Consider the following 23,796-nt stretch of genomic DNA (forward strand, 5'->3'; position numbering starts at 1 on the left):
TTAAATTGTGGTTTGGAGGAATATATGGGGGAAATTATTTGGTTTTTTATTATTGATAAAGATAATTAATTGATTTGTAAGAAATTAGATTGCATGGAAATAATTGGAATATTCATGTTTATTTATTATTATTATTTATTTATTAGTTTAAGTTACAGTATATGCCGCCTTTCTCCGGAGATTCAAGGCGGCTTACAATACATTACAATACAACATGTTCATATTGATTAATATACAAAAAAAGATGTTATATAACTAATTGATTTATAATGTTGAATTTGTATTAAACAATTGTAATATTACATAATTAACCAATGTGAGGATGGATATAAAAATAGATGACAATGGGAAGGGGTATAATATAGAAGAGAAGAGAAAAATTAAATTTGATTAAGATTAGAGATGAGGATGAAGGGTAATATTGGTTTTTTAAAAAAAAAATAGATGAGGAATAAATATGGCAAAAAGGAAATATAGAAATTGTAATTTAATTGAAATGACTAAACACTGTTTAAATTTGTGAACCGGCCAAATACTCTGTTCAAAGAAAATACATTGTATGTTTGTATGTGTGTTTATCTAAAAAATTAAAAAAAACTTTATATAAAAAAAAACACACAAAAAAGGTAGGTGCGTCTTATACTCCAAAAAATACGGTAAATGGAAATCTTCATATATAAAAAAAAGAAAAGGAAAATGAAGAGAATCCCAAAGCCAAACACACCATATGAACATGTCACTTGCTGCATCCTAACTTCTAACTACACAATGTAGAAATAAATAGCTTCAACAGGATAGGATTTAAATCTATATAAAGTTTATTAAAAAGAAGATTCTGCAACAAGGTTACTTATCATGCGGTTTAAAAATAAGGATACTGAATTATATTTTTATAGGAAAAGTTGTTTCTTCTAGGAAGTAACTTGAAAGCATTTTCTTCCCAGTGGAGGACTATTATTTAAATGGTAGACGAATCTCCATATATTCACTGTTCTGTTTTGTGATTAGAAACAATTACAATTAGAATCATATTGAAAATGATTAGAAACATATTGAAAATGATTGGAAACATTGCTGAACCTTTTTTTAAATCTCTGTTTTCCAGGGTCATTTTGTTTGACAAAATTCGTAATCTTCAAACCAGATTCCAATACTGACTGGGGAGGATTACTTCTTACTTATTTGTGCCATTTCCTCCCTTTATTTAATATTCAAATGTTACTGACAATCAAGAGGCCGCACTAACCATCTCTTTTAGAAGAGAGCAGCTGAGAAGAAAGCATTTTCAAGGCTTCACCTTTACATGGTGCTAAGTTAAACTCAGGCTAGCTAGAAGCCCTTTGAAGCAAACCAACCTAAATATTCCTGCTAGGCAGACTGTGCAGAGGAACTGAATTATAATGAACCGCCAGCTGTCACAATATGACCACAGTAACCAAATCAAAATATCAGCCACTAACCCAGATGAGATTCAAAAGGTCATTGTATAAAGCCAGCAGCTTTCTTCAAGATCACCCGAAACCCTCGGTCTAAATCCTAGCAGTGAAATGTTCCATTAACCCACAGGGAGTATAGAAACAAGTTGCTATGTATTGGTAAATGATTTAATGTACAGGCGTGATAACCTAGGCTGATAAGAACTCACAGCAGAGGCATCTGAAAATTGAACAGCAAATCTGGAATGGCGTGTATCTGTAGTAATATATTCTACTTCCCATATAGTGCCAGAAAACATGGAAAAAATCTAACTGGCTCCACCGTGCACCATTGATTTATCCTTCAAAATGGGAGTGTAGTTGATTGGGAGGACTACAACATCTTGGAAATGAAATTTGACTTTGGTCATGACAAATAAAGAGTTTTGCTCGTTCCCTCAGCTAATTATTTCATGGTTTGAAATTAAGACCATTTAGATTATTTCTTGCTTGGCTTCCAATCGATTTAAAAGCATTTGAAATTGAAATCTCAATGTAGATGCACAGTTATCATACAACTTTAAGGATCCTATAAAAAATTCTAGTAACTACAGGTAGTTCTCAACTTACAACAGTTCATTTAGTGATTGTTTGAAGTTACAACAGCACTGAAAGAAATTGCTTAAGGCAGGGATGGACAAATGTGGCCCTTTTACAACCTGTGGACTTCAACTCCCAGAATTCCTGAGACAGCTGTCTCAGGAATTCTGGGAGTTGAAGTCCACAGGTTGTAAAAGGGCCACATTTGTCCACCCCTGCCTTAAGGTCATTTTCCCCACTTTACGACCATTGCAACGTCCTCATGGTCACATGATCAAAATTCAGATTATGTTTGGCAACTGACTTACATTTATGACCGTTGCTGTGTCCTCCTGGGGTCACGTAACCTCCTTTTGTGATCTTCTGGCAAGCAAAGTCAAGGGGAAAGCCAGATTCCAAGTTATTAAACTGCAGTAATTCACTTAACAACTGTGGCAAGAAAGGTCATTAAATGGGGTAAAAATCATTTAACAAAAATTGGGGGCTCAATTGTGGCCATAGGTCAAGGGCTATCTGTACTGTGCTAAATTATAAACTGCCCTCCTCCACCCCACAGCCCTTTTCTCTGAATTGCTCTCAGTTCCAAGAAAGTAAGAAAAATAAGCACAGCATGTTTGGCTTTATATAAAATGTAAATGAAATTTCAGACTTAAAAGATATTTGTGAGATTGAAATTTGGATTTAACCCAGCGAGTGTTATTTCCTGTTTAACAACAACTTTCTTCAATGCATTATCCACACATATTCCCCCAAATGGCTTCATTTTACATAGAGGCAGCTGGGCTAATGTGTGCATGTATATGAGCTGCGGTGGCGCAGTGGTTAGAATGCAGTACTGCAGGCTACTTCTGCTGATCATCGGCTGCCAGCAGTTTGGCAGATCGAATCTCACCAGGCTCAAGGTTGACTCAGTCTTCCATCCTTCCAAGGTGGGTAAAATGAGGACCCAGATTGTTGGGGGCAATAGGCTGACTCTGTAAACCGCTTAGAGTGGGCTTGTAAAGCATTGTGAGGCGGTATATAAGTCTAAGTGCTATTGTTATATGTAGGAGGGAGGAAGGGAGAGGGAGAAAGAGAGATACTACTTCAAGTCAGAATATGAACTCAATTTGGGGGGGAAAGCATACAGTTTCTCAAGCTGATATCAAACTTTGTGTCAAGAAGTAGGTCAAAGAGATGAGTTTGTGTACCTTGGTAGAAGATTTAGCAAATGGGAAAATGGATAAAATGAAAGACATTCAAATGTTGGTAGACACACCAGTGGATAGTATGTGGTGTATTGCTAAGAATGAATGCTAAAAATAAACACACAAAGTGTTAATATCACTTTATAATGCTTTGGTAAGACCGCACTTGGAATATTGCATCCAGTTTTGGTTGCTATGATATAAAAAAAGATGTTGAGATTCTAGAAAGAGTGCAGAGAAGAGCAACAAAGATGATTAGGGGACTGGAAGCTAAAACAAATGAAGAATGGTTGCAGGAATTGGGTGTATCTAGTTAATGAAAGGGACTAGGGGTGATATAATAGCATGTTCCAATATCTAAGGGTCTGCCATAAAGAAGAGGGGGACAACCTATTCTCCAAAGCATCTGAAGGTAGGACAAGAAGAAATGGATGGAAACTGATCAAGGAGAGAAGCAATTTAGGACTAAGGAGAAATTTCCTGACAGTTAGAACAATTAAACAGAGGAATGACTTGCCTCCAGAAGTTGTCTCCAACTCTCCAATAATATGGTTTCCTGCTTGAGCAGGGAGTTGAACTAGAAAACCTCCAAGGTCTCTTCTGTTATTCTATTATTCTGAATATTCATTGAAAGACAGCCCCCCCCCGCAATGGTGGAGTATAGGAACTCACACTGCCCACATTACTACATGGAGGTAAGAGTTGGGTATGTCCAGAGAAACATTAAAGGAGTCTGGATGAAGTAGGAATTGTCTGCTTGTTGCATCTGAAACAAGAAAAAATGGGGCAAGGCTGAATGTGCGCCAAATGAATATGAATTGAATACAAAATTAAAATGTGTGTTGCGGTGGTTTAGACATATTGAGAGAATGAGTGACAATCAAACTGCACAACACATGCTGAGTAATTAATTTACTAAAATTAAAGGTCATTATTTCAAATGGCTTAAATATTTCCAAATAAAGTAATAGTTGAAGCAATAGACTAAATGTATGTGTGATGTATTAAAATATGGGCTATCAGTATTAACGTATGTCAGGGATATGTTAGATTAAGTGGTTCTCCACTGATTTGCATTATCTCCAGATGAGTTGTATCAGAACTTTATTACTATAAAATAAGGATGACGAGTCCTGGCATAATTATGAGCAAACCTATAGTTGAGATTTTTTTTAAAAAACTTCTGCTTTGAGAGTTCTATGAATATGAGAAAATTTTATGGGACTCTCATATTGGGTGAATATACTGAAAGCATCTGAAACAAAATTGCTAAAATGCAACAACCATCCCCTCCATCTCTGAATATTTAATATTAAGGGCTATAAATCAGATAACTCCACTTAGAGAAACTGTATTTTGTAAGCTTTGACAAACACACCCAGAACAAAAAAAAATCTAAGCCAGCATGTCAAATCGCTGCATCTACAGATGTGTGTGAAATATTTAAACCAAGAACGACTCCCATAATTACCATTGTTTTAATCCTCATCTTTCTTTTAAATAATAAAGCATACCCAATAGGGTTTAGGATATAAAACAGTCCTTAAAATGATCATGCCCGAGTACAAAAGAGCTTTTCCTGATCAAAGGCGTCTCTCCGTGGCCTGTGTAAAATTATCTTTCGACAAGTTCGCTTTGGGAATTTCTACAGTTTCTCGCTCACTGATCTCATCTTGTAGACATTTCTGTTACTTTCAGGTAAAACCCTCCAGTCTGCCATGCAGTCACAACTCTCTTTTAAATCTCTTTGAGGTGGCAAATGTAGCATTTCATAATCACAAAAAGACCATGTTTCAGAACAGACAACTTATCTGAGAGAACAACACTTCCATTAGGGCCTCGTACACAGACAGAATATTGTTATCTGGCGCACACCATTAGTTGTCCATGCTGACCAGATCTAAAAGTTTCAAACTTCCATCCACTGCAGGACAACATTACTTTCTGTTACATACCTAATATGAGGACAGGAGTCTGAGGGGAGGGGAAATACTCTGGAAAAGAAGGAACTGAGGATACTATTTTGCTTTTCAAAACTCCCCAAACTACTGGTATTTATTTATTTGTAAAAATGTATTAGCCAACCATCTTACCACCCAGTAACTCTGGGTGGCTTACCTGGGTATTGTGGTGGAATCACTGGCTGAAGGTGAGTAAAGAGACAATCCAACTTGAAATTGGTTTGGGAAGAAGAAATATCTGAGGTCAAACTGTTGGTCTGTATCTCCCATTTCCCAAGGGAAGGCAGACAGTATGTATGGTGAAATTAGGTGATCAACAATAAATATCTACTTGAGCCTATTCAGTTGCGTGCACCTGACAGATGTTAAGGACAAGAAGAAATTCTTTCATGCAGTTCTCCTTCATCCCTACTTTATTTAAATGTACTGCAGTTCAACTCCCATCATTCTTAGCCAACATTTGTCATAATGAATGAGGATAATGCTGTAATGTGAACAGTTCTGGAGGCTCAAAAGTTGGTACATGTAACACCGCTCTTACACAGACTGCATCGATTGTCTGAATACTTACAGGTCCAATTTAAGCTGTTGGTTATCATCATTAAAGTCCATCATGACACAAGGCCAGGTGAACGGTGAATGGTCTTGTCCCAATCAGACTGGCCTGCCCCACCCTCGTTCCCCCTTTACCGTTCTGGCCTTCCAGAAGATCCTTAAAACATGGCACTATAAGTTGGTTTGGGGTCCCGAAGGAAACATGCTGGAGGTGGTTAGTGGAATGATAGACTAAAGCCCATCCAGGTACCATTCCTTAGTTTTTCATCTTTATTTAATTGCCGTTAGTGCTTTTATATTTATGCTTTTGTGGTATTATAAGATCTCCCAAAATCACTTTGAAAAGTGAGATGGGAGGCATATAAATTTAATAAACAATAGGGGTTATCTATTATCATGCACCAGCTTTTTAATTTTTTCAGACTTTCTGCAGGCTCAAGAGAGTCTTGCAGATGTCAATGAATGGAGATTCAGCAAAGTGATCAACATCTTTTAACATAAGCAAACAAGTAGAGAAAGTCAGCCGTAATTAACAAAGAAAATCTTAAACTCTAGTAATACAATGTGTAGACTGCATAAGAAGGATCACTGGTTTAAATGCAGATGGGACTTATTGCAGTAACACATTTGTATGAACCTACAAAGACTCAACATTTCCAAAAGACTGAAATAAAACAAAACACAGGGATACAAAATATAGAGATACACTGCCTAGAGCACAGAGATACAAAGCACACTGGTCATTTGAAATCTAGCAGTTCCGACGGAACCAACAAATAACAACTGTTTTTAGTAACTACAGAAATACAGCATTTTAGATAATATAATAACAGAGTTGGAAAGGACATTGGAGGTCTTCTAGTCCAACCCCCTGCTTAGGCAGGAAATCCTACAGCACTTCAGGCAAATGGTTATCCAACGTCTTCTTAAAAGCTTCCAGGGTTGGAGCATTCACAACTTCTGGAGGCAAGTGGTTCCACTGATTCATTGTTCTAACTGTCAGGAAATGTCTCCTTAGTTCTAAGTTGCTTCTTTCCTTGATTAGTATCCATCCATTGCTTCTTGTCCTGCCTTCAGGTGCTTTGGAGAATAGCTTCGCTCCCTCTTGTTTGTGGCAGCCCCCCCAAGATACTGGAACACTGCTATCGTGTCTCCTCTTCCTAGATTTCCAAACTAAATTTCGAACAAGTGTTATATAAAACCTCTCTACTGTTACATGCCCCAACAATTCTAATCAGGATGCAGTGACTTCATATTCCATAATGCCATGAAATTCTCCTCCATGCTTTAAAAGAAAGTACTCTATTATACAAAAGAAAGCATAATTTTCTTGGCAAAAAATGATTTTCAGGCTATAGTGTTCTCTGTTAAAATAAGCCAAAACAGGATGCGATAAACCTTAAAAGTTGCTAAAGGTACAGTGAAAAGGTCAATCCTGAAAGCATCACTCAGCACAGTGGGCTTCATAGAAGACCATGGCTACATGGAAAGATTATATTTACACTGCCTGCAGTCAAATCTAATAGTGTGAGTTAAGAAGGGCGGTTCAGAATTTCTTTGCTTTTCTTGGCTCAAACCAGCTCTTTTGAAATGGCTGTAGCTACATTACTTGTGTGTGACTGCACACACATTACTGCAAGCTTCAACACTGTCTCTCATGTTAAACAACTCACAAATATTTCCTAATAATAAAAGACAAGGAATATTTCAGGGGCATATACGAGTCCTAGAATGATATATCACAGTTACAACTCATTGCTTTCTTTGGCTCAGATTCAGTTGTTTGAAACCGAGGCATCTCAGCTAGTTCACTGACAAGTGCAAGGAAAAGGGTGTGATCTTGGCCAGAGAAAAGGATTAGTAATATTTTTACATCATATATTTATCTTAACCTAACTCATTTATCAGGCATGATTAAAGCTGCTATCTGCACTTGCAAATAATTAAAGACTTTCTTTTAACAGCCAGAATTATTACTATGGAAAGTGATCCCTGTAAAAGAGAATGATGGTGACCAAGCATTATCCAACTGTGAGGGCACACACTTGCCAAACACCACAGGCTGTTAGAAGTAGAACATACTGTAGACAAGGTCAGACTTAATGTAGGAGCTTTCCGCCCAGAGACTAAAAGTCCCTATAGGCAAATTCACACTGTTACGCGAAGAAAACAACAGTTTCTGATTGCTGATAGCAAACCCTACACATCCACTGGAACATTCGTTTGGATTCACTGAGCTTTTTCGTACGTTTTCCAATTTTATCATTTTTACATCTACAACATGCTAGCATAAAAATAACAGAGATAACTTAACGTTTTACAGACAAGGTGTGCCCTTTGTGACTACAATAAACTCAAATGGAAACACAAAGTACCATAATAATACAGTCTCTCCCTTTCCCATAAATATAAGTCACATTTCAAACCATGAAATCTTATGTATGAAAAACAAATTGACATAAATTAAAAATCAAGGTGATATATCCAAGCACTGAAACACTGCAGAAGTGGTCTTCACTTCATAACAAATGTTTTTTCTCCCCTTTCCCCTTTAAACATTCCAGGTCCCCCCCCCCTTTTCAAATCTTCTCCAGAGAATCCATAGTTTTTATCTGGTGGATGAATACAAGAGGATTTAAGGTTGTTTAAAAACAGGTATGAAGGAAATCAGGCTACAATCCACATATTTGCAGATACTTATTCTAAGCAAAATATTTGCAAACTTTAACATGGATATTGGTTTACTTTATGACATAATTAGCATTCCTGGAGATGTTTTAGAATGTGATGGCAGTGAAAGGAATATTATTTCAGTTCAAAATTAAAAAAGCACAAGCAATTACAAACATTTAAGGGTAATAGAAACATTAATTTCTTCTTACTTTGTATTCTGGAATTCACAAAAGGAGGAGATAGATTGTCATGTGATCCAAGGTCCCTGTTTGTCATATGTTCATAAGAAGGCCCATCTCCGTAGTTCTGTAAATAAATTGGTAGCTGTTTAAATGGAATATACGCATGCAAACGTCTTAAGATATTTCTCAGTTATTATAACTAGAAAGGTACTTTTTCAATGGACTGATGAAATTTGAAGATAGCTATTCTAATATATTAAAAATATGTGCTCATATTTATGTTAATAACTCAGATATTAGCCAGGAAAAATGACATTTTCTATCCTGTCCAAAAATGGAAATGTATGTTTTTGCAGTTATGGTCTCAAATAATGAGAAACATGGGAAGTTAAAATTACATACTTTATTTAAGGAATCATTTGTATTTCCAGTACAAGATACTCTGTACTGAAATTAATTTGTTTGTGCTGACTATTTCACTGTTGTTGTTGTTTTATTGTTCTGATATACTAATTTGCCCATGCAATCTGATTTGTTTTAAACTCATTCTACTTTCATTCAAATCAATTTTACTTAAAGATTTATGTACTGCAGTTTATAGTACATATCGTACTACAATAAGAAGCAATGAATTTATGAACATCTTATTGAAAACAAAGCAATACTGCATTTCCTATTTTACTCTAAACTGGCTCAGCATTTTTTCTGAATGGAATTTGCTGATCTTCTTCAGAACCTCATAATCCACAGACAGCTCTCCTTATCTGTTTTGCCACAATTCCAAAAATTTAAACAATATTCCAGAAATAGGTAAAGATAAAAATTTTCCCCTGTCCAGTTGTATCCAACTCTAGGGCGCAGTGCTCCATAAAAACACCATTTTCCTTTTGAATTCAAAACATTGCATAGTCTTCACTATATGGCTGTTAGGTGTCTTGAATCTCATGTAGACAAGAAACTTGAAGTGAAATACAGGGAACACTTCAAATGTGTCTATTCATCAGGTGAAAAAAGTTTTATTTTAATTTTAGTGCCTTTTGTAATAGTAGTAGGGTTAATCATAAAAAACATACAGTCAGGTCCAGAAATATTGGGACATCGACACAATTCTAACATCTTTGGCTCTATACACCACCACAATGGAGTTGGAATGAAACAAACACAATGTGCATTTACTGCAGACTGTCAGCTTTAATTTGAGGGTATGTACATCCAACTCAGGTGAACGGTGTAGGACTTACAGTAGTTTGCATATGTGCCTCCCACTTGTTAAGGGACCAAAAGTAATGGGACAGAATAATAATCATAAATCAAACTTTTCCTTCTTAATACTTGGTTGCAAATCCTTTGCAGTCAATCACAGCCTGAAGTCTGGAATGCATAGACATCACCAGACGCTGGGTTTCATCCCTGGTGATGCTCTGCCAGGCCTCTACTGCAACTGTCTTCAGTTCCTGCTTGTTCTTGGGGCATTTTCCCTTCAGTTTTGTCTTCAGCAAGTGAAATACATGCTCAATGGGATTGAGGTCAGGTGATTGACTTGGCCATTGCATAACATTCCACTTCTGTCCCTTCAAAAACTCTTTGGTTGCTTTTGCAGTATGCTTTGGGTCATTGTCCATCTGCACTGTGAAGCACCGTCCAATGAGTTCTGCAGCATTTGGCTGAATATGAGCAGATAATATTGCCCGAAACACTTCAGAATTCATCCTGCTGCTTTTGTCAGCAGTCACATCATCAATAAATACAAGAGAACCAGTTCCATTGGCAGCCATACATGCCCACGCCATGACACTACCACCACCATGCTTCACTGATGACGTGGTATGCTTAGGATCATGAGCAATTCCTTTCCTTCTCCATACTCTTCTCTTCCCATCACTCTGGTACAAGTTGATCTTGGTCTCATCTGTCCATAGGATCTTGTTCCAGAACTGTGAAGGCTTTGTTAGATGTTGTTTGGCAAACTCTAATCTGGCCTTCCTGTTTTTGAGGCTCACCAATGGTTTACATCTTGTGGTGAACCCTCTGTATTCACTCTGGTGACGTCTTCTCTTGATTGTTGACTTTGACACACATACACCTACCTCCTGGAGAGTGTTCTTGATCTGGCCAACTGTTGTGAAGGGTGTTTTCTTCACCAGGGAAAGAATTCTTCGGTCATCCACCACACTTGTTTTCTGTGGTTTCCCAGGTCTTTTGGTGTTGCTGAGCTCACTCATTCCTTCTTTTTGAGAATGTTTCAAACAGTTGTTTTGGCCACGCCTAATGTTCTTGCTATCTCTCTGATGGGTTTGTTTTGTTTCTTCAGCCTAATGATGGCTTGCTTCACTGATAGTGACAGCTCTTTGGATCTCATCTTGAGAGTTGACAGCAACAGATTCCAAATGCAAATAGCACACTTGAAATGAACTCTGGGCCTTTTATCTGCACATTGTAATTGGGGTAATGAGGGAATATCACACACCTGGCCATGGAACACCTGGGAAGCCAATTGTCCCATTACTTTTGGTCCCTTAACAAGTGGGAGGCACATATACAAACTGCTGTAAGTCCTACACCATTCACCTGAGTTGGATGTACATACCCTCAAATTAAAGCTGACAGTCTGCAGTTAACGCACATTGTGTTTGTTTTATTCCAACTCCATTGTGGTGGTGTATAGAGCCAAAGATACTAGAATTGTGTCGATGTCCCAATATTTCTGGACCTGACTGTAGCTGCTCAAAAATTGGCCATGTTTTCCATATCAGTTTGCGGTTGTCTAATGGTTATTTGGAATTTTTCAGCCTAGATATGGTAGATCTATATCAGAGGTGTCAAACTCAAGGCCCACGGGCCAGATCCGGCTTAAGGGGTGCTTAAATCTAGCCTGTGGGGCTGGCCTGGAAATAGCAAAGGAGCAGCCCACGGTGCCTCTGGCAGCCAAAATGGAGCGAGGGCGGGCACATGCAGCCCCCACATCCCATTTTAGCTGACAGGGTGCTGTTTCAGCCGGCAGGGAGTCCATCCCATCTCCCCGCAGCTGGCCTGCGGACAAGAACTACAATGCTGATCCAGTCCTCAAAGAAATCCAGTTTGACACCCCTGCTGTTACTGCAGCTGTAACCCAAAGTACCCCCATCTTCATCTATCTGAAACAGACAGATGAAGATGGGGGGTACTTAGGGTTACAGCTGCAGTTCTAATTTCTGCCAACTGTCAAAAGAACTTGGATATTAATATGTTCCACTTCCTGAGTCTATTGAATATTCTTAGTGGGAATGAACATGTGATCTCTGTAACATGAGAAGAGGTAAGTTTCAGATCATTGGCATAATGCATTTGAATGTCAAGCTGTTTGAGGCCTGGCTTATTGTTGGTGAATTAGAAGGTATCTTATGTATATTTACACATCATGGTTAGGAGAAGATTGTCAAAAGATACTCCAGCACTTTAAATGTCTTCAATTTTCAGGATTCAGAGATTATTTCTTGGCAAAACATAACCTTGAATGAGTGTATCCACAAAATATAGAAAAAGTCATTTTGTAAAAGAAAATGCCACACCTTACATTAAAGTTAGGGCAGTGCAATCAGTTATCTACAGTAAGTGCTAAATTAAGATAGTGAGGAAGTTGAGAGTACCCTTAAAAGAATGCCAAAAATTCAGGTGTCTGCGTACATGTGCCAAAATGTGACACTATTGCCTCCATGAAAATGTCCATTTTCATAATAGTAGTTACATATAGCAGGGATGGGCAAATATGGACCCTTTAAGAGCTGTAGACTTCAACTCCCAGAATTCCTGAGCCAGCTATGAATTCTGGGAATTGAAGTCCACAGGTCATGAAGAGGCCATATTTGCCTACCCTGGTTTATAGCCTCAACAAATTTAGTTAAATAAACCCTTGTCAAGGGGTAGAGGCATGCCTAACTAAATAAATTATATTTATAAACTGTTAACTAAATTTAAGGACACAGATTTTAATCATGCATTGAATTTATTGCTGTGTTCTATATTTTGCTTTCTATCTTTGAGTGATTTACATAGCAGAAAGGTAAAAGCTTAAATTTAATAAATAACTACAGAATAGGCCCTGTGCATTTGTGCCATGTAAAAACAAATACAAATAGTTAAGTTGGTTTACACTGATAATTAAACTTGGCATAAAATTGTGATTGAAATCATTCCAAAAGATAAAGAATTGACTAGATTTGCAAATTTGTGCAATGCATATATACCTTTCTATCGTATACCTTTAATGTTGTAAGCAGACCAGAATCATCTGTGGCAAGACGAAGGCAAATAAAATTAATAAATAATGATAACTTTTAGCAAAGCCTTTCAGATGATTCAGTTACATTGGAATAAACTAAAAAAGTGGAATCAACAGTTACTATTCATACTACCCTGTTTCCCTGAAAATAAGACCTATCCTAAAAATAAGCCCTAGCATGGTTTTTATGTATGTGCCTAATATAAGCCCTACCCCCAAAATTAGCCCTACTTAAGAGCTGCACAGCCAGCATCCTGCCCCCCCGTGAGCAAGCAGAAGAAGTAGGCCTCCTGTACATTGGGGGAAAATAAGACACCCCTGAAAATAAGCCCTAGTTCCTATTTTGGGACCCAAAAGAAAATAGGACCCAGTCTTATTTTCGGGGAAACACGGTAGATTTCCTGAACTTTGGGCATATAAGAACAAATGTGCACACATTAGGTACGCATTAGATAAAATAGTTGGAAGTGCAAAAAGGCACAAAAATTGTTGGAAGTGCAAAAAGGCACAGGGGACTTTCTATCATTTATGGTGGACGTGCCCGGCAGCAAAGAAATTTTGGTCTAACATCAAAAAATGGTTGGAACAAATAACAAAAACACAGATTGAAAAAGAACCAGAAACATTTTTATTAGGAATATTTAACAAATCATACCCAAAGGATATCAAATATCTTACAATCCACATATTAATTGCTGCAAGAATAAGCTACGCAAGAAATTGGAAACAAGAAAAAATACCAAGTGAAACAGAAGTAATAGAGAAAATTTTAGAATGCGCTGAAATGGATAGGTTAACCAAAGAATTACAAGAAAAAGAAGAATCAGACTATTATAAAATATGGAATAATTGGTATAATTGGTTAAAAATTAGAAATATACAAAAAATATAGGGGATATATTACCGATTGATACATATATATGTAATAAAAAATATTATTAGATTGAAGAGAGGTGAAGGAATATATTATAAGTAGAATTGTAGAACGTCACTCTGAAAAAATGCTTAAGAAATTACACTCTTTTTGTGTATATGTTGTATAAATGTTTGTTGTGTATATGTTACGTATGTCTTTTTTAATATTTATATTCAATAAAAACTATTTTTAAAAAATAGATAAAATAGTTCATATATACCTCTGAGGTACTGATTTCTTCCTATTATATAATATTATACCTTAATTTTGTAATCCTGCTCAATAACTAATCTGAAAGATATATACACACTGACAGCAATGGTAACAAAGGTAAACTAAATTAGAGAGTTAAAACTCCTAGCATCCAAAAAGTCCCACCTTCATATTTAATATTTTGTCCTGGAATTAAACACCTGGGAAGTCACCTACAACAAATGAGAAATCAACAGCCAAATAAAAGGGGAGGGGGGGGGACTCAGACAGCTTACAAAAGAGAGATAACCATGTGTAAGAATGATAACAACACGAGACAAAGCATTTAATGAGGCTTCTTTCTACTTGTAATCAGGAAGACAGCAAATGTCAAATTCATCTTTGAGATCAGATAAAAATCTTTTTAAAAAAAAATGTGGGAAGAGGTTGCTCTACAGCCAAACTTGCAAGTACATTTTCCTATGCAATCAGGTGCACAATTCCCATTTAGATTTTAAATTTGCATACAGAGGAAGGCTGGTGAGGAATAAAAAAAAGATTAGATGTACTTACCCTGGATGGGCTAGGATGTCCTCCATTCCCCCAGGACCCTGAGCTAGTTCTGTCTTCTACATCTAGGGACAAAAAAGTTCTTTAGGCTTTATTGCAATAATTCTTTCCTTTTGTATAGCCACTTTTAAATTAATGTTTCAAATTAATCTCCTGTTGCCTTTAATTAAGAATCAGGCACAGGGCTACTACAATGATAGTGGCTTCTGACCCAACCACTTAAATTAACTCATTTAAATTCACAGCAGAAATGAACTGGACCCTCAGGAACCCAAGGTTTGCACATAAAAAAATATTCCAGTCTTTCAGAAGTGGCTGGAAGTCACTGACTCAACTTGAATTGAAACCTAGCACAGAAATGCATAGCCCCAACAATAACACCAAGGATACTGCAAAACAAATAAAGAGACATTTAAGACAAGAGTGTTTTTAGATAAACATTTTGCTTCCCATCCCACTTTTCTATAGAATATTCCTTCTTAAAAGCAGAATTCAGAGACTGGTTTGAGAAGCACCTCCTTTGTATTTTGAATCTGTAATGGATTTAAACCTGCTGTTTAAAAGGTAACTTCGTTCCTCTTCGAATAGAAGGCAAACCATTATTCAATGTGTCCTCATTCTAATTTGCAATAAAGATATTTAGCTATGCCATGCTGTACATCTGGAAAAGAAAGTTCTGAGCCAACTTTAGATGTGCCAAGTCACAGGTTGGAGATTTCAGCTGACTTCTGCTCTGAAGGTCTGAGGAAAATGTTGTCATGAACTGTTGGGAGAGGTGGTGGGATATAAATCTAACAGATAAAAATAAGCCTAGCTGATAAAGGACAGTAAATACAAAACAAGACCTGCAATATTAGCATATGCCTTAATACGGGTTAATACAAGTTTAAAAACGTGGTGGCTCAGTGGCTAAGACGCTGAGCTTGTCAATCGAAAGGTTGGCAGTTCAGCAGGTCGAATCTCTAGTGCCGCGTAAAGGGGGGAGCTCCCGTTACTTGTCCCAGCTTCTGCCAACCTAGCAGTTCGAAAGCAGGTAAAAAATGCAAGTAGAAAAATAGGGACCACCTTTGGTGGGAAAGTAACAGCATTCCGTGCGCCTTTGGCGTTTAGTCATGCTGGCCACATGACCACGGAGATGTCTTCGTACAGTGCTGTCTCTTCGGCTTTGAAACGGAGATGAGCACCGCCCCCTAGAGTCGGGAATGACTAGCACATATGTGCGAGGGGAACCTTTACCTTTAATACGGGTATCACTTGAATCAAGCCCTAGGTAGTCCTCAACTGACAACCACAATTGAGCCCAAAATTTGTGTTGTTAAGTGAGAAATTTGTTAAGTGAGTTTTGCCCCATTTTACGATTTTTCTTGCGGCATTTGTTTGTTTGTTTGTTTTTTAAATTTGATTTATATGCCGCCCTTCTCAGGAGACTCAGGGCGGCTTACAATGCGTTAAGCAATAGCCTTCATCCTTTTGTATATTTTTACAAAGTCAGCTTATTGCCCCCACAAACTGGGTCCTTAATTTACCTACCTTAGAAAGGAAGGCTGAGTCAACCTTGAGCCTGGCAAGATTCGAACTTACTAATTGCAGACAGCTGGAGTTAAATTACAATGCATTAGTCTGCTGAGCTATCCAGCAGAATTCACTGTTAAGTGAATTCCTGCAGTTGTTAAAAACCATCATAAATATGAGTCAATTGTCAAGCATCCAAATGTATATCATGTGACCATGGTGATCCTGCAACAGTCATAAGTATGAAAAATAGTCATAAGTCACTTTTTTCAATGCCGTTGTAACTTTGAATGGTCACCAAATGAACTGTTGTAAGTCGAGGACTACCTGTAAGTTTATTTTTCCTACAAATAATTGTGCGATTATATTCATATGCCATCTTTCTTTTGAGTGCTCAGAGCAGGGTCATGAAAATTAAATTAGCTTGAGAGGCAAGGACTAGTCCAAACTCAGCCAGTGAATTTCATGGAGACTTCACTTTGGTCTTTCAAGTCCACCAAATTATTTTATGTAGACAAAACAAAGGTTTTACTAACTTATTTCCAAACTTAAATAATAAGCATTATGTTGGCCAATGGACCTCAGTGTAAAGAAATATAAAATAATGCACATTGGAAACAATTCTGCATGGAACAAGGAAAGGTTCATAGACTGTTTTCGGAAAATGAGAAGAAAAAGAATTTAAGGATTAAAGATCATTAAGTGAAAAAAGTGCTAATCTTTTAAAATTTATTTATTAATAAAGGTAAAAGTAAAGGTTTCCCCTGTCCAGTTGTGTCTGACTCTAGAGGGCTGTGCTCATTTCTATTTCTTAGCCGAAGGAGACGATGTTATCCAAAGACATTTTTTTGGTCATGTGGCCAGCATGACTATATGCAGAGGCAAATGGAATGCTGTTACTTTCCCACCAGAGTGGTACCTATTTATCTACTCACATTTCTATGCTTTCAAACTGCTAGGTGGGCAGGAGCTGGGGCAAGTAATGGGAGCTACCCCATCATGTGGCGTTTGAATCTTAAACCCGGACTGTCAACTTTCCAGCTGACAAGTTCAGCGTCTTTAACCGCTGAGCCATCATGCTCCCATTATTTGATTATATCCCACCTCTATCATTTTTATAAATAACTCAAAGTGGCAAACATACCTAATATTCCTTCCTCCCTCTTCCTATTTTCCCCACCACAACAATCCTGTGAGGTGAATTGGGTTGAGAGAGTGTAACTAGCCAAGGCCACTCAGCTGATTTTCATGCCTAAGGTAGACCAGAACTCACAATCGCCCAGTATTCTAACCAGGTGCCTAGACCAAACTGGCTCTTATATATAAATACATATAGATATAGATACAAACAACTTTATATAATATGCTGCAGCTACATGTGGTATATTACCACATCTCTAAGGCAATAATAAGGTAAGGTTACCACACTTTATTACCACACCTTAGAGATGTGGTAATAGAGAAAGATGCAGAAAAATACAACCAAAATGATGAATCAACAACCAATATATTAGCTTTGAATTTCAGTTAACATAGCCCTAACACATCTGAAAGGGGCCCTCTTAAAGAAAGACTGCTGAAACTGGGGAATATTAAAAAAAACATCTTAGAGCTTTTGGGAAGTTATAGTTGAAAACTCTGAAAATTCAATAACAACAGTAACAATAATTAATATTCAGTGCCTATGGATACTGCCGAGATGTATGAATTAAAATGTACCCTGTGGGGTTTCTATTAATCTCTTCCCTGACCCAGGATATTAATCCTATTAGTTCTGCAGCTACTGGATGGACTTATTACTTCCTATAGAGAAGTGTTTGTGTCCAGAATTTTGGAGAATCATGAACCAAGCCCATAAAAATCCTACATTTGTAATTCTTCTTTGTTTCACATTTTCAAACAATTTGCAGAAATCTGGAATAGTTATTTGTGAATCTTCATTTAATCGACTCTTTTCAGAATAGAAAAATGAAGAAATAGAAGAAATGCTTTCAATGTGAGAAACTTTAAAAGGGCAGATCAAGTTATTTTCCAGTCTTACTGAGATAGGCATAAGAAGGAAACAGAGTAGTTGCTTTAAATGCAATTTAAGATTGTTCATAGGTAGTTAGCAAGTGCCTGGTGTTCCTGGGGATACACAATGGCAGTTGCATCAAGGCTCAAAGGAGAAAATAAAAGTCCCTCAGCTCTAATGTCTAAGATAGCATCCAATATATATTTGTAACACATTAAACACTACAGAAATAGCTTGCCTGACTGCTCATTAAAAATGTATTTAAATTCTCCAATGATTGACCAGTTAGGAACAAATCTAGCAAAGCAAGAATAACTTTAAATATAGCTAACAAGTCCTAGCGAATTATTTTTTCACTGTATTAAATTCAGAAGAATACAAAGAACTTCATACACTTTGTTCTGGAATGCTCTTGTTCCTAAGATTCATAAATGTGTTTATAATATACTTTTTAGAAACCTATTCAAAATCTCTCTCTCTTCATCCATATTCTCTGCATAAATGTTATACATGTGGTTTTGGTTTATTTCTTTTTTCACTTTTTAAAGTGAATGGGTCATTTTATACTACAGGTGGTCCTCATTTAAATAACTACTCATTCAACGACGTTTCAAACTTATAATAGTGTTGAACAAGAGGTAGTTACAACCATATATTGTATGTATGGCTGGCACTGTTCCTGTAGTCATGTGATCTGTCACTGTGTTCCGTGGTCATGTGATCATAATTTACAACCTTCCCTGTCCACAAGCAAAGTTGATGGGGAAGCCAGCAGAAAGCTGCAATTACATGATTACATGATGACCCCTGCGATTTTCATTTAATATTGGCAACTGGGACTGTCAGAACGGTTGTCACTAAATGGCATGACTTACAACTGTGTTGCTTAACAAAGGAGTTTCCAGTCCCAATTAGCATTGTTATACAAGGACTACCTATATTTTATGACATGGTGGCGCAGTGCTTAGAATGCAGTATTGCAGGCTGACTCTGCCCAACACCTAGAGTTCAATTCTGAGGACTCAGCCTTCCATCTGTACGAGGTCGGTAAAATGAGGATCCAGATTGTTGGGGGCAACATGCCGACTCTGTAAACTGTTTAGAGCATGCTATAAAGCACTATGAAGCAGCACATAAGTCTAAGTGCTTGAATCTATTGTTTTTATCTGTCAACTCCTTCAGATTTCCTAATAGTGCAAACTGATATTCATTTAGTGAATAGAGTGAATAGTGACTAAACTCAGATGGATTATAGCACATAACCAGTAAATTATATTATATAGCTAAAGTCAAAATATTGCCTAAATTGAGAAAGTGGCAGAAATCCCTAGTTTATATGTTGTCTTTAAATTAAATTGACAATTCTGCATTAATTTATACTGTCATTTTCTAAATGGGACATGCCACTCAGCTTTTAAAGTGGTCGCTAACTGAAACTGAAATTGTGCTTCTGATTTTACTGTAGTTTTTCTTTTGCTTTAAAGACCTGTGAAGTTATTTTTTTATCACTGTTGTATCTGTGAATGGTCACTGAAATAAGGCAGTCGCTAAATGAAGAGTACTTGTTATGAGACAAGGGGAGATCAAGACAGTTGTGGTTAAAGTTAATGAGATCCTCGAAGTGCATAAGTGAGAATTTTAAAGAACAAATGCAATATATATAATGGTATATGAAAGTGGTGGAAAAAGAGTTTGCAGAACATGCAGAGGTAAATTAAATGGCATTGGTGTAAATTAGATTTAAATATGATTCCTTTTATTTTCTGACTGTATGCTTTTTATTCCTTGTCTTAACTATTTCTTACTCTCTTTGGGTGTCTTGCATAACACTGCTTACCCACAAGGGAATAGGATGATTACTTTGTAAGTATGAATTAAATCTGTCTAAATTACTAAATCCACACATTTTCACTTTAAATTACTTTCCAAGAAAAATCTTGCCATTAATTTATTAAAAAAGGGAGGCTACAATATTATCTGACATTGATTCATTTTGAACTATATTAATCCTATTAATACAAAAAAAAATCCTCTAAAATTATCAAAGCTAAGCATGTAAATGATACAGACTATGAAGTTGAATTATCACCAAGACTTTTTTTCTTCTTTTTTTCCTTGCATTTTAATGTGTTTGCTTGTTAATAATGTGTTTCTCTGAATCACCATTCCTAGTATCTTCATGAAACATTCAAGTGCTGATAATGTTAGAAAGACATTCCAGGTAAATATTTAATTATGTACGTTTTTAAAAATGGGAATCATTTAAATGACAGATCAGATCAACCATTGCATTCACTTAATTAGAGACAGTTTTTTTAAAATCATGGGTGTTACATAACTGATTATTAACTCTTTTTTTTTTTACTTTCATTCAAAGCACATCCAAAATCATAGATGAAACTCTGAATTACCTGTCAGTAGGTTTTATGCCTAGGTTCCTTCCCCGTGTCATCTATTCCATTTGGAAGCTTGCACTGCAGTACCCAATAGAAATGAAAAATGGGTGTTTCTGAATTTAAGACCTAGGATAGACAACTACAAAAGAGCACAGTTCTTGAACCCTAGTAGTCTACATACAAATGTTAGTTACCATAGTTTATGTAACAGGAAATTTTGCCTGGGTTCCCAAATCTTGCAAAGCCATTATAAAATCTGTTTAGCTTTGGGTTAGCATGGAACAGCATGGTGGCCAAGTGGTTAAGACACTGGGCTTCTCAGCTAGAAAGCCAGCTGTCCGAGTTCGAGACCCAAGTGCCTCCCAACAGGCTGAGCTCCCATCCTCACCCAGCTCCTACCAACCTACACTTCGAAAACATGCAAATGCAACTAGATAAATAGGTACCACTATGGTGGGAAAGTGACAGTGATATCATGCTGGCCACATAACCATGGAAATGTCGTCAGACATTGAGCAATGGCTCAATGACCTTGAAACAGAGATGAGCATTGTCCCTATAGTTGACTAGCAGAGTAACATCTACAGGGACTCTTTTTTAAACTTGGGTTAGCATATTATGTGCCTTCAAGTAATTATAGCTTACTTAATAAATCACAGTTAAGAATTTCAGGGCTTACTATTCATGGTAATGTATGAACCTAGTCTTAAGGTATGTAATATTTTTGATCTTTCCCAACTTTGCTGCTCATTTTGTAACCTTCTCTCTCATATTTGGTCTCCTGAAAATTCTATTTCCTCCAAAATAAATTAGAAACAATAATGACCTAATTATTTGAAACGTGTCAAAATTTCAACCTGATATTTTTGCATATAGCTTATAAGCATCTAGAAAATGATGTTTATAGAATAAACATTACATCACTACGGATTATGTACTAAAATGACAGAAAATTTGAAAACAACAATAAAACCCCACTATGGAGAGTTTAAGCACTTTTGAAATACAGAAATAACTAGCTTAATCAAAGGGGACCTTTTCAACTTTGTTCACACAATATCACTGACATTACTTATACTACAAATAAGGGAGTTTGAGAGTCATAGTTCAGCAACATCTATTATAATATTTGCAGATCCGTAACAATCAAACTTACTTATTACCCTTTATCCAGTATAATTAGTAATATTCTGGCATCAAATATGCATTTTTGTATCCTAATTATTTATAAGAAATAATCTGTTAATTTAGTACAATGCATTTCTGTTATGGATGGAAACCCACCTAATATTTGGAGATTAACTATTTTCATGCAGGTGAACCCTTTCTTGATTAATTCTTGATTGTGTATGATGGAACGAAGAAATTCTATCCAAAAAACCCCTGAAAATTCCACCCTCCAGATAAACTCCACTATAGTAATGCCTACCTATAAGAACTCCAGGTTAAATTATGACACTATATGCCCGTGATGGCAAACCTATGGCACACATGCCACAGCTGGCACGTGGAGCCCTTTCTGCGGGTATGCCCAGCTCAACTCTACCACACATGCATGTGTGCCTCCCGCCAGCCAGCTAATTTTTGCGATACGTGGGGGGGCGGGGGTTGCACGCACATACGCAGAGGGTGGGGGGAGTGTGGGGTGTGTGGCACGCCCCACCCACACCTGTTTTTGAACCCAGGAGGCTACAGGGAGGCCTATTAGGCCTAAAACAGGGCATGGGGGATGCAATGTGCCTCCCCCACAGCCCGTTTTTGGGGACTAGGAGCCTGCAGGGAGGCCTACTAGGCCCAAAACAGAGTGCGGAGGGGTCATGCATACATGCACAGGGGGGCTGCATTGCATCATATGCTGTGCGTGTTGTGCATGCGAACGTGCACTTTTGGCACACACCGAGAAAAAGGTTAGCCATCACTGCTATATGCTATTTAAATATAAGAATAAATAGGATACCTATGTCTGTAATATTAGTGTTCTTTTTTTTCCAGAAAACTGTAAAAACATGCTATAACCCAACTCACATATGCCTCCAAATACTGTGTCACATTGATTTCACCCTTCAGTTGAGATCATCAGCCTGAAAACCTATAATTTCTACCTGAAAAAATGCACCTGCTTTATATTACTCTTCTCCAGCTATAGTGTACATCTGAGCAGTTCCAAATGGTTCCTAAATGTTCAGTGTTCTAACTGCATAAATTTAACTGTAATGTCAAATCAGAATAGGGTTCTTTTTTTGGGGAAGTGGGGAGAAATGAAGGCATGATTTCTACCCAAATTTAGAAAGAAGAGATTGAGGCTACTAGAACTGATTTGTGTGCCACAGGCTGTTTTGAAAGACGCTTAAAAGGAAAACTGGAAATGCAACTAACAGTTCTATTTTCAAACTAGACATTACTTTCAAGGCACTAAAAAAATTATACCAGGGTGTTTTTTTTAAAAAACTCTTATTCAAAGATGACATAAAGTGATTCTGTCACACAGAGAAAAGATGTTAATTACGGGGGCTTTGCTTAAGAGAATTTGGGGAAATGTTTGGAAGAATTGTGAGAGGTGATGATGATCAAAATTTTGGAAACACAAATTCTAGAAATCAGCATGGTTTTAAGGCCAGGAAGGGGATGTGCTGAAATGCCTTTGATCTTCAATAGTTCATCAAGAGGTACGGTATATAAATGTCATGAAGTTCATTGTAGTTTGTTCATTTAGATTAGGGGTGTCAAACACAAGGCTCAATGTGGTTGGATCTGGCCCGTGGGGCCGTCCTGGAAAATGTAAGGGGCTGGCCCGCGTCGCTTCAGACAGGTCTACCCAATGCAAAGAGGAAACATTGGGCCAGCATGGCTTCGGCCCGGTCTACCCAATGCAAAGAGGAAACATGCCAGCAGTTTGGAGAGTGGCATCAAGCTGGCCACGCCCATCCAGTTGGCCACGCCCCCCAGGTCAACCACACCCTGATGTGACCCTCAATGAAGTTGAGTTTGACAGCCCTGATTTAGATGAAGTGTATACTAAAATAAAATGCTTGAATTATAGAAGATTGGTTGCTGAAGAGTAGTATGAGGTGGGTGTAAAGCATGCATGAAAATAATTGGAACACAAAAAAGATCAACATGGAGTAAGGAGTAAGACCAAGATGGGTGATGTGCAGATATAGTGAAAGATGGTTTGCAAAGTAAGAAAGATAAGGAAAGGTTTACTACTGGTGTAAACCAGATTTAGCCAGCCAGACAGCCTGCCTCCAGCCAGCTATGGTTAGGAGGGCCTTTGCACCACTTAATATTGTGCCCATTCCTAGATCATCAGGTCCACCCATGGTCATGCATTTGCTGGTCACCTCATAGCTGGACTACTGTAATGT

General features: G+C 37.3%; 1 protein-coding gene across 48 annotated transcripts in view; it reads right to left on the reverse strand.

Annotated features, from left to right (window-relative positions):
* TCF4 (transcription factor 4) overlaps window positions 1–23,796 on the reverse strand; it is a 427,155-nt gene that overhangs the window by 276,747 nt on the left and 126,612 nt on the right. For all 48 annotated transcript variants that reach the window (XR_015732063.1, XR_015732060.1, XR_015732056.1 and 45 more), the window contains 2 exons: window positions 14,513–14,574; window positions 8,601–8,697 (listed from right to left, as the gene is read on the reverse strand). Coding sequence is in view for 37 of the 48 variants with exons in the window: in XM_087885574.1 (XP_087741700.1) it covers window positions 8,601–8,697; window positions 14,513–14,574 (159 nt within the window). In the remaining 11 variants the exon portion in view is untranslated. The remainder of the gene's footprint in view (window positions 1–8,600; window positions 8,698–14,512; window positions 14,575–23,796) is intronic.

This window comes from Pantherophis guttatus, chromosome 2, assembly GCF_059756535.1.
Source record: "Pantherophis guttatus breed Tessera chromosome 2, ASM5975653v1, whole genome shotgun sequence".
Classification (NCBI taxonomy): Eukaryota; Metazoa; Chordata; class Lepidosauria; order Squamata; family Colubridae; genus Pantherophis; species Pantherophis guttatus.